This window comes from Acanthochromis polyacanthus, chromosome 10 (genome assembly GCF_021347895.1).
Source record: "Acanthochromis polyacanthus isolate Apoly-LR-REF ecotype Palm Island chromosome 10, KAUST_Apoly_ChrSc, whole genome shotgun sequence".
Taxonomy (NCBI): domain Eukaryota; kingdom Metazoa; phylum Chordata; class Actinopteri; family Pomacentridae; genus Acanthochromis; species Acanthochromis polyacanthus.
The window spans coordinates 213557-225470 of NC_067122.1; the positions used below are offsets into that span (position 1 = coordinate 213557).

Below are 11914 nucleotides of genomic sequence, written 5' to 3' on the forward strand. Positions count from 1 at the left end.
ATTGTATTTATATAGCACCAATTACAGGTCAGATATTCTCAAGATGCTTTACAGAACCCATATGTCTGAACAACCAGAGCAGCCCTACCGTGACAGTTGCAAGAAAAACACCCTTTAAACAAGAAAAAATCCTGGAGCAGAACCCAGATCTTTATGTGGGGGAACCATCTGCTGCTGGAAGGAGGTAGAGAGGAACAGAAGAGGTAGAGAGGTAGAGGAACAAGGAACATAGAACACACAGCTGGATACATGTATGATCAGCTGGATGATACATAGAAAGTACAAGCTAACATTGTAACTGATTCATAGTTTACTGTTATGATGTACAGCTCTGGCATTAAATCTACTACATATGTAGCTGGTAGTAAAATTCAAACAGTATGTAGAAGAGCAGATCAAGTATAGTGAGGGTGATGCAGAGCAGACTGGTGGAAATGGACAGCTGATGGAAGAACTAAATGTCCAACAGAACCAGTCATATATAAAGCTGATCCTTATTATTTCATAATAACATGTTTTGTCTTTTATGTCTCATTACAGACTTTCTTACTGTAAACTCTCAGAGAGTCACTGTGAAGTCGTGGCCTCAGCTCTGAAGTCCAACCCCTCCCATCTGATAGAACTGGACCTGAACTGGACCGACCTGCAGGATTCATTCATGAAGCATCTTTGTGATGGACTGCAGAGTCCAAACTGTAAACTGGAGACTCTCAGGTCAGTTCACCGTTGATGGTTTTTCAATATATTCAAATGAAGTTTGGAGTTTGTTGTTAATAAATTTGTAGTATTTTCCTGAAAACAGTGTGAAGATGTTTGAGATTGTTGAAGTGTGAATAAATGCCCTGATCAGCTGACTGCAGAGTTCCAGATGGAGGACAGAATCCACAGTCCTGCTGTGTGTCTGAATGTAAAGCTGATGTGAAAGTGATGTGAGGCTTCAGCAGTGTGACTTCCACACATCCAGTCAGTATGTTTGTGTTTCCACAGTGTTTGTGCTGAGCTGCAGTGGAGCCTCAGGAAGTCAAAGAGGAGTTTAGTTGTCAACAGTGTGGAAGTTGATTAGTGTGAGTCAGAAGCTGAAGCTTGATGTTAGTGTGAGCTGAGCTGATGAAGTGATTCCTTCCAGTGGAGTTGTGTTAGGAAGAGAGCAGTGGACAGTCAGTGTGGACAGCAGGAATCAGAATCCCTCTGTAATGTACAGATGACATGTGACTGTTGTTGAAGACACACTGGAAGATGTGAAGGAGACAAAGCTAGCAAGCTGATTTCCACAGAAGAAGAAGAAGGTGATGGAATGAATGAAAGAATGAAGAGATTTGATGTTGATCCTTTGATGAGAGAGTGGACTGAGGTCAGCAGATGTTACTGATGTGTGGACATGAATAGGTGGATGGATGTTGTGCTGACATGTGGATGATGTGTGTAGAAGGCTGACATGATGATGATCCACAATAAGAGAAGGACAAAGTCACTGTGCTGCTTTTAGAGAAAAGCTGATTGATGAGGACAAAGTAATGTTGATCTGCACATTCAGAACCTGAACACATCTGATGGATCATCAATGATTTTATACACCTCTTTTATTCTTTATTCAGATTGAGGGGCTGCGGTTTGTCAGAGATCAGCTGTGATTCTCTGGTCTCAGCTCTGAAGTCCAACCCCTCACATCTGGAACATCTGGACCTGAGCTGGAACGACCTGCAGGATTCAGGAGTGAAACATCTGAGTGGTTTTGTGGAGAGTCCAGACTGCATCCTGAAGACTCTGAGGTCAGACTTCATGTTTTCAGTGATTCAAAGTTCTCATCTTTGGGTGAATGTTTCTGTTTTCTCATCACTTTTAATGACTGCTGTGAATCATCCACAGAGTTTTTCTTTTTAAATGTAGCAGGGAGTCATAAAGTCTAGACTCAGTCCAGAGTCAAAGCTAAAGTGTCCTTAAAGTTCTCTGTGCTGAGCTGATAGAAGTCAGTGAGTAGAAGAACTCTCCTCACCTGTCAGCACCTGTTGTGTGTCACATCACTGCAACACTTTAACTGGAAGCTCACCAGTGGCACAAACTCTCTCCTTCATCCTTTCCAGCATTTGGAGCTGTGAGATGACTGAAGTAAAGACAGTGGCTTTATCTGCTGCTCAACCTTTAGATGCTTTTCACCTTTCTGTCCTGGAAGCAAATGTATTTGTCCTCTGTGGTCCAGCAGCTTCTCCTCTCAGGGTTTCCTCCAGGATTTTTTTAAACTGTGTGGGAGATCTGCCCGAGTGGAAGACGGGGTGGGGTGGGGTGGGGGTGACGACGACGACGACAAATTTTGAAATGTGAAATTATGACTATTTCAAACTGAATGTTTTTCTAAATACATTATTTATTATCAGGTTTCCAGTACATTAATTTAAAATAATAACTGGAAAGACTATCTTGCAGTAACAACAAACACAACGACAAATTAAAGCAGCATCAAGAAGAGGCATCAATCTGCCAGTGCCACAGAGCTTGTGCCTTTGCTTTATCCTAGTGCTGTGGCAACAACAGTAAACAAAGAGGCAAAAAGTAAAAGGCTGTAGCAAAACTATATACAACTGTGCCCTTCTGTCTCCTGTCAGACTTTTTCAACATTTGAAACTGCATCTGCAGTTGCAGTCATGCCACATGACCTAAGCTAACGTTATGTCGTGCTGTTCAAAATGTCTATCTGAAACGTAACGGGTTTCCTCTATCAACAGAAAATTTAATTTTACAGTTAAAAAATAATCTACAACAAAATATTAACCCTCTACTGTATAACCAAAGACTCGACATGCTTTATTAGGCCTGGATTAATCTCTCTTTAACAAGTGTCAACGGTACAAAAATAAAATAAAAATAAGAATCTTTCTGAAATAATAATACGTGTCCTGTATTAAACAATGAATAACACATTTATCACGACTCAGGATTTTTTCTGTAGCCTCATCCATCTATATTTCGTTTTCACTGGTTTGGAAAAAACTGTATCAAAGACAACCTAGTTTAGGTACCTTTCTTTCACCCTTTTCTCTCCCTCCACGTCGGACTGTTGTCTCTACTCTCTTCGCATATCGCGCGCAGCAGTTAGACAGGCAGTGACTCCGGTGTTCCGGTGTTGGTTTTTCAAAATAAGGGTAAAGTATTTGCAGCGTAGCCTCACATTTCACGAAAAACACCACGTTTTGTGCCGAAATCACATTTAATACAATAATCGTCATTAATATAAACATAAAACAACATAAAAACAAGGTTAAAAAAACATTATTCTGAAGGTGTGGCGGCTTTTATTTTGCCGTGGCAGTGCGCCACAATCAATTACATGTAGAGGAAACCCTGCCTCTGGTAGAATAAATGAACAGATCTCATTGATGAAGCTGCACGTATGAAAAGAAGATTTGAAGGAGATTTGAGGTTGACTTGATGCATAGAAATCCAGATTTCTGCAGCTCTGAACTCATGATGAAACTCTGAATGATTTCAAGCAGGAACTTTGTCTCCTCAACTCACATCTTTTATTCTTTATTCAGATTGTTTGGTTGCAGTTTGTCAGAGATCAGCTGTGATTCTCTGGTCTCAGCTCTGAAGTCCAACCCCTCCCATCTGGAACATCTGGACCTGAGCTGGAACAAGCTGAAGGATTCAGGAGTGAAACATCTGAGTGGTTTTGTGGAGAGTCCAGACTGCATCCTGAAGACTCTGAGGTCAGACATCATGTTTTCTTTGTGTGCTGAGATGAATGTGATGTAAAGTTGTGGTGACTCTAAACTGCAGCCATCAGGCTGATGTTCTACTGATCCACACTGAGGATCTTCATGGAACGTCTGTTTTCTTCTTCTCTGCTTCTGTCCTTGGACTCTTTGAGAGAAATGTTGAGCTGCACATTTCAAAGCTCCATCTCAGAATAAAAATCCTCCAGTGAATAACTGACAGTGAAACTCTGACACACGTGATCTTCAGCTCAGATCTGACCTCATGTTTCTCTGGAGTTCAAACTGACAGCAGCAGCTAACAGCTGTTTTTATTCCTCATCAAGCTCTCACTTATTTCACTATTTTAGTTGATCAAATGTTAAAATGAGTAAAACTGTTGATCCACTTTGTCAGAGTTGAAGGTGACGTCTTCAAATGTGTGGTTTTGTTCCAGCAACAGTCCAAAAGCACAAATATTCAGTTTAATGTGACAGAAAACAGAGAGTGTTGACAGTGGACAGACTGGAAGCAGTTTGATGCTTTTTCTGGATAAATGAGTGAAACCATGATTGAAATGTTTTTCATCTTTTGTCTACGGACTCATCAAATAGTGGACTGATAGTTTGAGCTGTAATTTAAGCTGTTTTTCATCCTGAGAGACACAAACTAATATTCAGCATCTGCTGGTTCCAGCTGTTGGATGAAGTCATGTGATGTTTTAGGAAGTGAAACATTCTAATCCAAGATGCAGCCGTTTGATTTTCCTGCTGATGAAAGGTGAAGCTGATCCATCAGTTGTTGAATGAGCAGAAAATCCAGCAGAAAAGTTGTGAGAGTTGATGAAGAGTTGAAGTCATTTATCAGGAGCAACGGGAAGATTTTCTGCTTCACTTTCTGCTGATTTTCTTCTTTTTCTGCTTTGAGTCATTTGAAAGTGAAGATGTTTGTGTTTGAGAAAAGAGTTTGAAGACGTCACCTGGTCCTCTGAAAACTGTGATGGACACTTTCCACCATCAATGACAGATGGATGAAGAATGAAATGATGTGAATGTAGAGTCCTGATGGAAAGGTCTCCATGGTTCCAGAACATTGTAGGGGTACTACGTTATGATTTATAGCTCTCGTTATCAATAATTGGGGCACCACCCTAGATCTCTAGGGAAATAATTAATTTTAATAAAAAAATTAACATTCATCAAAATTTTGATCAATCTCATATCAAAAAGTCTTGAATCCTCGGTTAAATTGACCACATTCTACACAAAGAAACACTTAAGACTGTAGTTTGATCTAAAATGAGGTATTTATTAACTATTCTATGAAAATAATGACAAGTGACCTATATACAATGTAGATATGGTGTGTGTGTGTGCGTGCATGTGTGGAATGTGGGAGTGTGTGTGTGGTGTGTGCGTGTGTGAGGGATGTGGAAGTAGGTGTGAGAGAGAAGGAAATATGGTGAGGATTAGCCAGAGCTAACCTGACGAGGTAACCGGTAATTTGGATTAAGAATTCTAACGATTTGTAAAAGAATAAATTGATTAAATGAATTAATTGACCAAGCGGTTAGTACATCACCCATAGAATGGAATCAGAGCAAACTCAGCTGGAGTTATTGAAGTGAACCGTCATGGGGCTGGGACTTGCGGGGCCTTCAGAGGAGCAGCACAACGGTCTGGACTTGCAGGTTCGGAGCGGTGTGTCGTCGCTATGGCCACGCCTGGATGTCCTGCCGCGGGTTGATCGATTCTATGCAAATGGACCTGGTCCAGCAGGTCTCCGGCGTTCTCAGCTGAGTGTTGCTTGTGTAACACTCTTTTAAAGAGCAGTGTCAATTTAAAGCTTCCCTTTACCAAAGTTGAATGTGAATGGTTGGGAATGATTGGGCCAGATGGTTCGGCTACTCATAGGAGGAGCGAGATGAATGAGACTCAGACAAAGGCTGAAAGTAATACAAATGCCGGCTTGTATTTGTTTTGAAAAAATAATATAGAAAATAAAATGAATGAATCTCTGAAAAAATAAAAGTATTTTGTTCTGGTACCACAGTTTCTCAGTAACAACCGTTGTTTCCACAATCACAGTGTCACATCCAATCTTACCTGGGTGCACCCTTCTAATCACATATTCCAAGTCACAGTTCAGAGTAATTCACAGTTTCAACAGCAAAATCAAACAGAAATTGTGTGAACCACAATAAACCAGTGTCCTACAACAAAAAAACTCATTTGAAGGAATGGATCCTACAATTCCACTTCAAGTCCACTTCCTGCATGTGAAGTAATATCAAGTCCGTCAGAGTTCAGGTAAGTATACGTCCAAAGGTTCCAAGGGTGTGCGTGTGTGTTTGGGAAAGGGGCAGCAAGTGTGAAATGGTGTGGATGGGTTTTGTTTTTTGTTGCAGCTGGCCTACCACACTGCACCGCACAGGGATGAATCAAGCAGTTCTTCCGGGGATTTGGCTCGCCATCAAGAACAGGTCCTCTGTACAAAAACCTGACCTGCCGACAACAGTGTAATAAAACACTATAAGTCTAACATTAGCTAACATTAGCATAGTTCACAATCTACATGTGAACATACCGATTCTAACATTAATCATGTTTACAATTCAAATTACAACAGTGAAAAACGCCATATGTGCATTGTTATCTAATGCATCTTTTTCACTCATCATGAATCTTTACATAAAAATTACATTCACACGTCGTAACAGCAAGATAAAATATTACTCCAATAAACACAATGTAACTGAATTTGAGACCGCTTAATGAACATTTTCTTAAGATGAAAACATAACCAGCACATACTGAATCGAACTGTGCAAATGGAAACTGATTTTCTCACCGATCTCTCAAGGACAAAGCTGGAGCATGTAATGGCGCCGCTTCGAAGCCTCGACCGTCTGCAACCACAAGTACAAAATGGACCAAAACTAATTAATTCTTGAGCTATGTACATTGTCTGACGCATATAAATGCATAAAATTATGTTTAACATCAACAATTTACTTCCAACTTTTCAATCTGTGCTGATTTTGTACCTGTTTCTGTAATTTTCCGTCACCGTTTTGCTAGCGTGTGTACCGCTCGCGCCCAGGCGTAAACTAACCGTGACGTCACCCGTTGGTTTCAACGGCGAGAAAATGAAGCCCGGATTTTGCTACTTCCTGGTCGCCGTTTTGGATTTTTTGGAGCCAGTGACGTAAAAAGCGTCATCAAACAGGCTGGACCGGAGAGCAACTAGGGGCAGGATTGGCTGAGGACTCTCTTATCCCGCCCACGTTTTACCACAGAGGCTTCTGTTGCTGTCTATCAAGTATAGCCACGCCCCCTGGCTCTGCCAACTTTAACGATTTATTTAAAATTCAGTATTGATTTATTTTAAGATCGGCCACCTGATCTCTCATTTTGACCATGAAAACTAACAGGAAAAAAATCCTGAGCTGTAGAACATCAGTCTATCAAATTTTATTTTTTCTAAAAATGAATTGGGGTCTATGGAGGAAAAGCTTTTTGGAGCCAACCCTAGCGGACGGCGGGATATTGCAAGTTTTTGACACTTCCGGGTGGGCTTCAGTTCTGGAGCCAGATGCTACGTCCATCTTTATATACAGTCTATGCTCCAGCCGCAGGCAGAAAGAGACCTTCACTACCGGAGACGAACGGAGTAGGCGGGACAGTGCGCCGTTTCGCAGCAGCTGATTGGACAAGGTGGCTGGGACAATGCGCCATTTTGGAGCAGCTCATTAGTTAAGAGCAATCTGTCACTCATCCCAGAGGAGTTAACCCTTTAATCGCCAATAGTACTATTTATTTATTTATTTATTTTTTATGGCAGAGTATAACAGCTAAAATGAATTACCTTATGTTTGTGGGCTTCAGATCACACTTATTATAGCCATAATTGAATATGGACTACACTTGGCTTAAAAATGATGGTTCTCGGGCTTTAGCCAAGAAAAACGGGTGTTGATGAAAAACGGTCAAAATTAAGAAAAATAAATGCTGGTTCTGAATCGGTTCTTCAGATTAAAACGAATAACGAGCAAAATGTCTCCTTCAGTTACAAAAATATTAAGAAATAAATAGTTAACAAACTTAGATATTGAGGGAATTTCAAAGATAGGAAAAAACCCACTTTAGGTAAGAAAATAATGGGAATCTCTGCCATGGATTCCTCAGGTAATAGAGAGTAAGAGAGGGGTAAGAGAAGGCAAGAGGCGGTAAGAGAGAGAAGGTGGGGGCTGCTTAGGCTTATATCAGGCCAAAGGGACCATGGGAGGACCCCAAGGCGGAGGGAAGCTTCGGCGTGGATCTCTGGGTGGTAACATGACCCCTTCCTTTGTCTCAAAGAGGAGAGATGGAAAACTACTCCAGAGGGAATTAAAACATTGGGATATTAAACGATTAAAACGCGATCTGTCTATCTCTCCACCATATTCAGTTGTGTGAAAGAGACAGGCATGTTCCTAAATGTGTAGATTATTACATATGTTCATATTATGTGAATCATTTCATTCATAACTATATGTTTGTTTATGACATTAAAAATATGTATCACAATGAAAATATAACAACAAGTCAGAGATTTGGTAACAGGTAGATACAATGATCATCATTCAACCTAAATGGAGAGGAAATTCAGAGGTTAATTCTGGAATTCATTCCAAATCCATAGTATCCTGGAGAAGAAATGATTAAACATCACAAATTAATATCTAGACTTCTATAACAGATATAACTGTCAAATTCGGATATGATGTACAACGTAATCTCACTATAACTTTGGTAATCAGGAAAGAAGAAAATATATCTCAGAAATATGAACTTTGAAGTAATTAGTCTCTTCAGTTAAAGAGTGTGTCTCTCTCTGTTCCAGCCTTCTGCCATAAAGTTTTACGACTTGTTATCTGATCTGTGGAATGCAGAGACGTCTCCGGCTGAGGGTCTCCTAAAGCTGAAAAGGGATTTTAGCATGAAAGTTCATTAAACAAGACGTCCAGAGCATATAATTGAAAGTCATTGTCTTTTAAAACGAAGAAGTTATTCCAGGGGTTTAAATGTTCACAGGAGCTCCATCCTTCTGTGAATGAAAACCTACAGAAATACAAATGTCTCAATCCTCCTATAGAGATGGGTGTTGGGCAGTGCTGGAGAGGGAGAGCTTATCTGAGTTTTGATCAGCTCAGGAATTCCAGGGCCTTTGCAGTATTGCTACAACATGAAGATCTTTTAGAGTCTGGAGCCTCATTTTGTCCGTGTTTCCTTCTTGTGTGTTTGTGTGACTGTGAGCAGAAAGTGAAATAAATGTGTGAGTGTTTTTCCTTGTGTTTGTTGCTCAGCATGAGTTTGTGTGGATGGAGCCACTGGTGGAGCTGCAGAGTTTCAGAGCTGAAGTCACTCCGTCTTTATTGAAGCAGCAGCATGTTGTCATTAATATGAATGAGAGCTCTTCTTCACTGCTTCTGTTGGACTGTTTGACAACAGTAACAGACAGTTCACCGACTGTCTGTTACTGTTGTAGATCTGATGTGTTTAATGACAACTGAAATATTTCTTTTTTTGTTGATTTTTATTTGACTGATCCTGATCCTGTTGATGATGCAGATGTTACTGATGTGTGGACATGAATAGGTGGATGAATGTTGTGCCGACATGTGGATGATGTGTGTAGAAGGCTGACATGATGATGATCCACAATAAGAGAAGGACAAAGTCACTGTGCTGCTTTTAGAGAAAAGCTGATTGATGAGGACAAAGTAATGTTGATCTGCACATTCAGAACCTGAACACATCTGATGGATCATCAATGATTTTATACACATCTTGGATTCTTTATTCAGATTGTGGGGTTGCAGTTTGTCAGAGATCAGCTGTGATTCTCTGGTCTCAGCTCTGAAGTCCAACCCCTCCCATCTGGAACATCTGGACCTGAGCAGGAACAACCTGAAGGATTCATCAGTGAAACATCTGTTAGATCTTGTGAAGAGTCCAGACTGCATCCTGAAGACTCTGAGGTCAGTAGAAGGTTCCATCAGTCTCTGCTGCTTCCAGCAGTTTTCTACTAAACACAGTCAGTATCAAAGCAAAGATCCAGTGTCTCCTGTAAACCTGCAGCTTCTCAGTGAAGCTGTGAGAGCAGAATGGAGACAGAAACACAGAGACAGCAGTCAGCCAATCAGAGGAGCCACAAGCTTGTTGTCATGGTGTGTTTGATGGATGTGAAGCCGACTGTTGTTGTTGTGTTGATGTGTTGAGGAAATAAAGCTGATTCCAGCTGCCAGCCTTCCAGATGTGCAGAGACAGTGGTCCTCCTTCATCAAAGTGTCCATCAGATCTGATCTCACTGTTTGTTGTCTCATTCCAACACTGATCAGCTGATCAGTGTGATGTTTGTCACAGCTCTGAGATCAGTGAGACTGAAGCCTGCAAACCAGCGCCTCTTATTTCACAGCAGCAGCATCATCACATGGAGGAACCATGAGGTGTTTGTACAGAGCAGAAGCTCTGCTCAGGTCCAGCAGCCACATCTGGATGTGTGTCCTTGTGTGTGCTTTGATCCAGATGTGTTGACTGCCAGCCTCCATGTTGGTTTGTCAGCTGATGTTTTCAGAGCAGATGAGATGTTGATGGACACTCAGAGACTGTTGGTTTAAATGGAGCAGCAGTAAATCCATGAGTGAAGAGTTTGTGCAGTAATGAAGCTTGATGACTGTCAGCAGTTTGTTTCCACTGTGGACTGCAGTGAAATGTGCAGAGAAACACACCTGATGCTGATCAAACTCATTCATCTCCTCTCATCTTTCTTCTTCTCTCTGCAGATGGAAGTGATGCTGATCAGGACGGTGTTTGTGGTGAGAGGATGAAGTGTGTCCTGATGATCCAGAGGTTGAAGCAGCAGCAGCAGCTGGTGTGTAGAGACTCTGACTGGACCATGTTACTGGGAGGTGGACTGGGAACCAGTATGAAGTGTGTTGTTCCTGTATAGTTTAGTGTTGCAGCTCCACACTGTGAATGATGGAGAAGTTCAGTTCATGTTGACTTGATCCGTTGGAGGTTGATGATGTTCAGACTCAGGTTTTCTAACGTTAATATTCAGATGAAAATAAACAGACTTTCAGAGATTTTTTACAGATTTTATAGAAGCAGCTGCAGCTCATTCATTAACTTCTTCTATATTGTCTAAATGTCTTCTTACCTGGACAGGTGTAAAAAATGTGAGTGTCCACATTTGACCTTCAGCTGCTCCAATGATTCCTTAGTCTTTGCTAAACTGTCTGATATTCTCATATTTCCATCGTGTGGAGGCTGTAATTATCACCAACACTTTAATTAACCTCCAGAAGATGACAGAAGGAAGTCATTGACGTGTTTTACTGGACAACAAGTGAACTATGTCCAGTTTATCAGAGAAATCACTGATATCTGTATTAATACACATTAATGTCTCAGGAGTTGTTGAGATCTTCAGCAGTGAGGCTCAGAGGAGTCCTTTACTGTCATTTCTCTGTTGGTGGGAATGTTGTTGCTTTTTACATCTATCTGAGTTTCTTTGTGTTGAGCCTCCGTTTCTTAACTTCCTGTTTGACATCTGGAGACGACAAAGACGTTCTAAGTTCTAACTTGGGTCTGATGTTTCTTCAATCAACCAATCATGTTTTCAAAGATACTGCAGTAAATAATGAATATTAGAGCTAAAATACTACAGTAAATGACAGATTTATGATTTAATATTCAGGGTAAAATGTTGCAATAAATGATGAAGAATGCAGTTAAAATACTTCCGTAAATGACAAATACTACAGATAAAATACTGCAGTTAATGATTAATAGTACAGCTAAAATACTGCAGTAAATAATGACACAGTGGCATGTCTGAAGTAAAGACATAAATAATTAAAACAGATGTGTGGATTCATGAAAAGTATGTTTAAAATGTTTGCTAATGTGACGTTGAACATCTACTACAGTTCCTGGTTTGTCTTTTGCAGTTTTATTCAGTGGATTCAAAATTTATTCAGAGTTCTTCCTGTAAATAAACATTTGTGTGTGTAATAAAGACGTTTTGTTTCCCTGAAGTTAGTCTAATAAATGGATTTTTTAATAAAGTCTGATTTTTATCTGATTTTCTACTTTTCATTTGGGTTTTATGCACCATGATTATTACTTATTAGTTTATTCATGTATTTTGGTGTAATCTATACATTGATTTATTGAACT

The 11914-nt window shown here is 40.3% G+C and overlaps 1 protein-coding gene across 1 annotated transcript; it reads left to right on the forward strand.

The window, feature by feature from the left end:
• Window positions 1-526: 526 nt before the first annotated feature.
• On the forward strand, window positions 527-11819 carry LOC127535804 (NACHT, LRR and PYD domains-containing protein 12-like). The gene is made up of 5 exons (XM_051954656.1): window positions 527-714; window positions 1596-1769; window positions 3531-3704; window positions 9538-9711; window positions 10516-11819. Exons 1-5 carry the CDS (start codon window positions 527-529, stop codon window positions 10523-10525), a joined length of 720 nt encoding a protein of 239 aa, XP_051810616.1. The 3' UTR covers window positions 10526-11819.
• The last annotated feature ends 95 nt before the right edge of the window (window positions 11820-11914 follow it).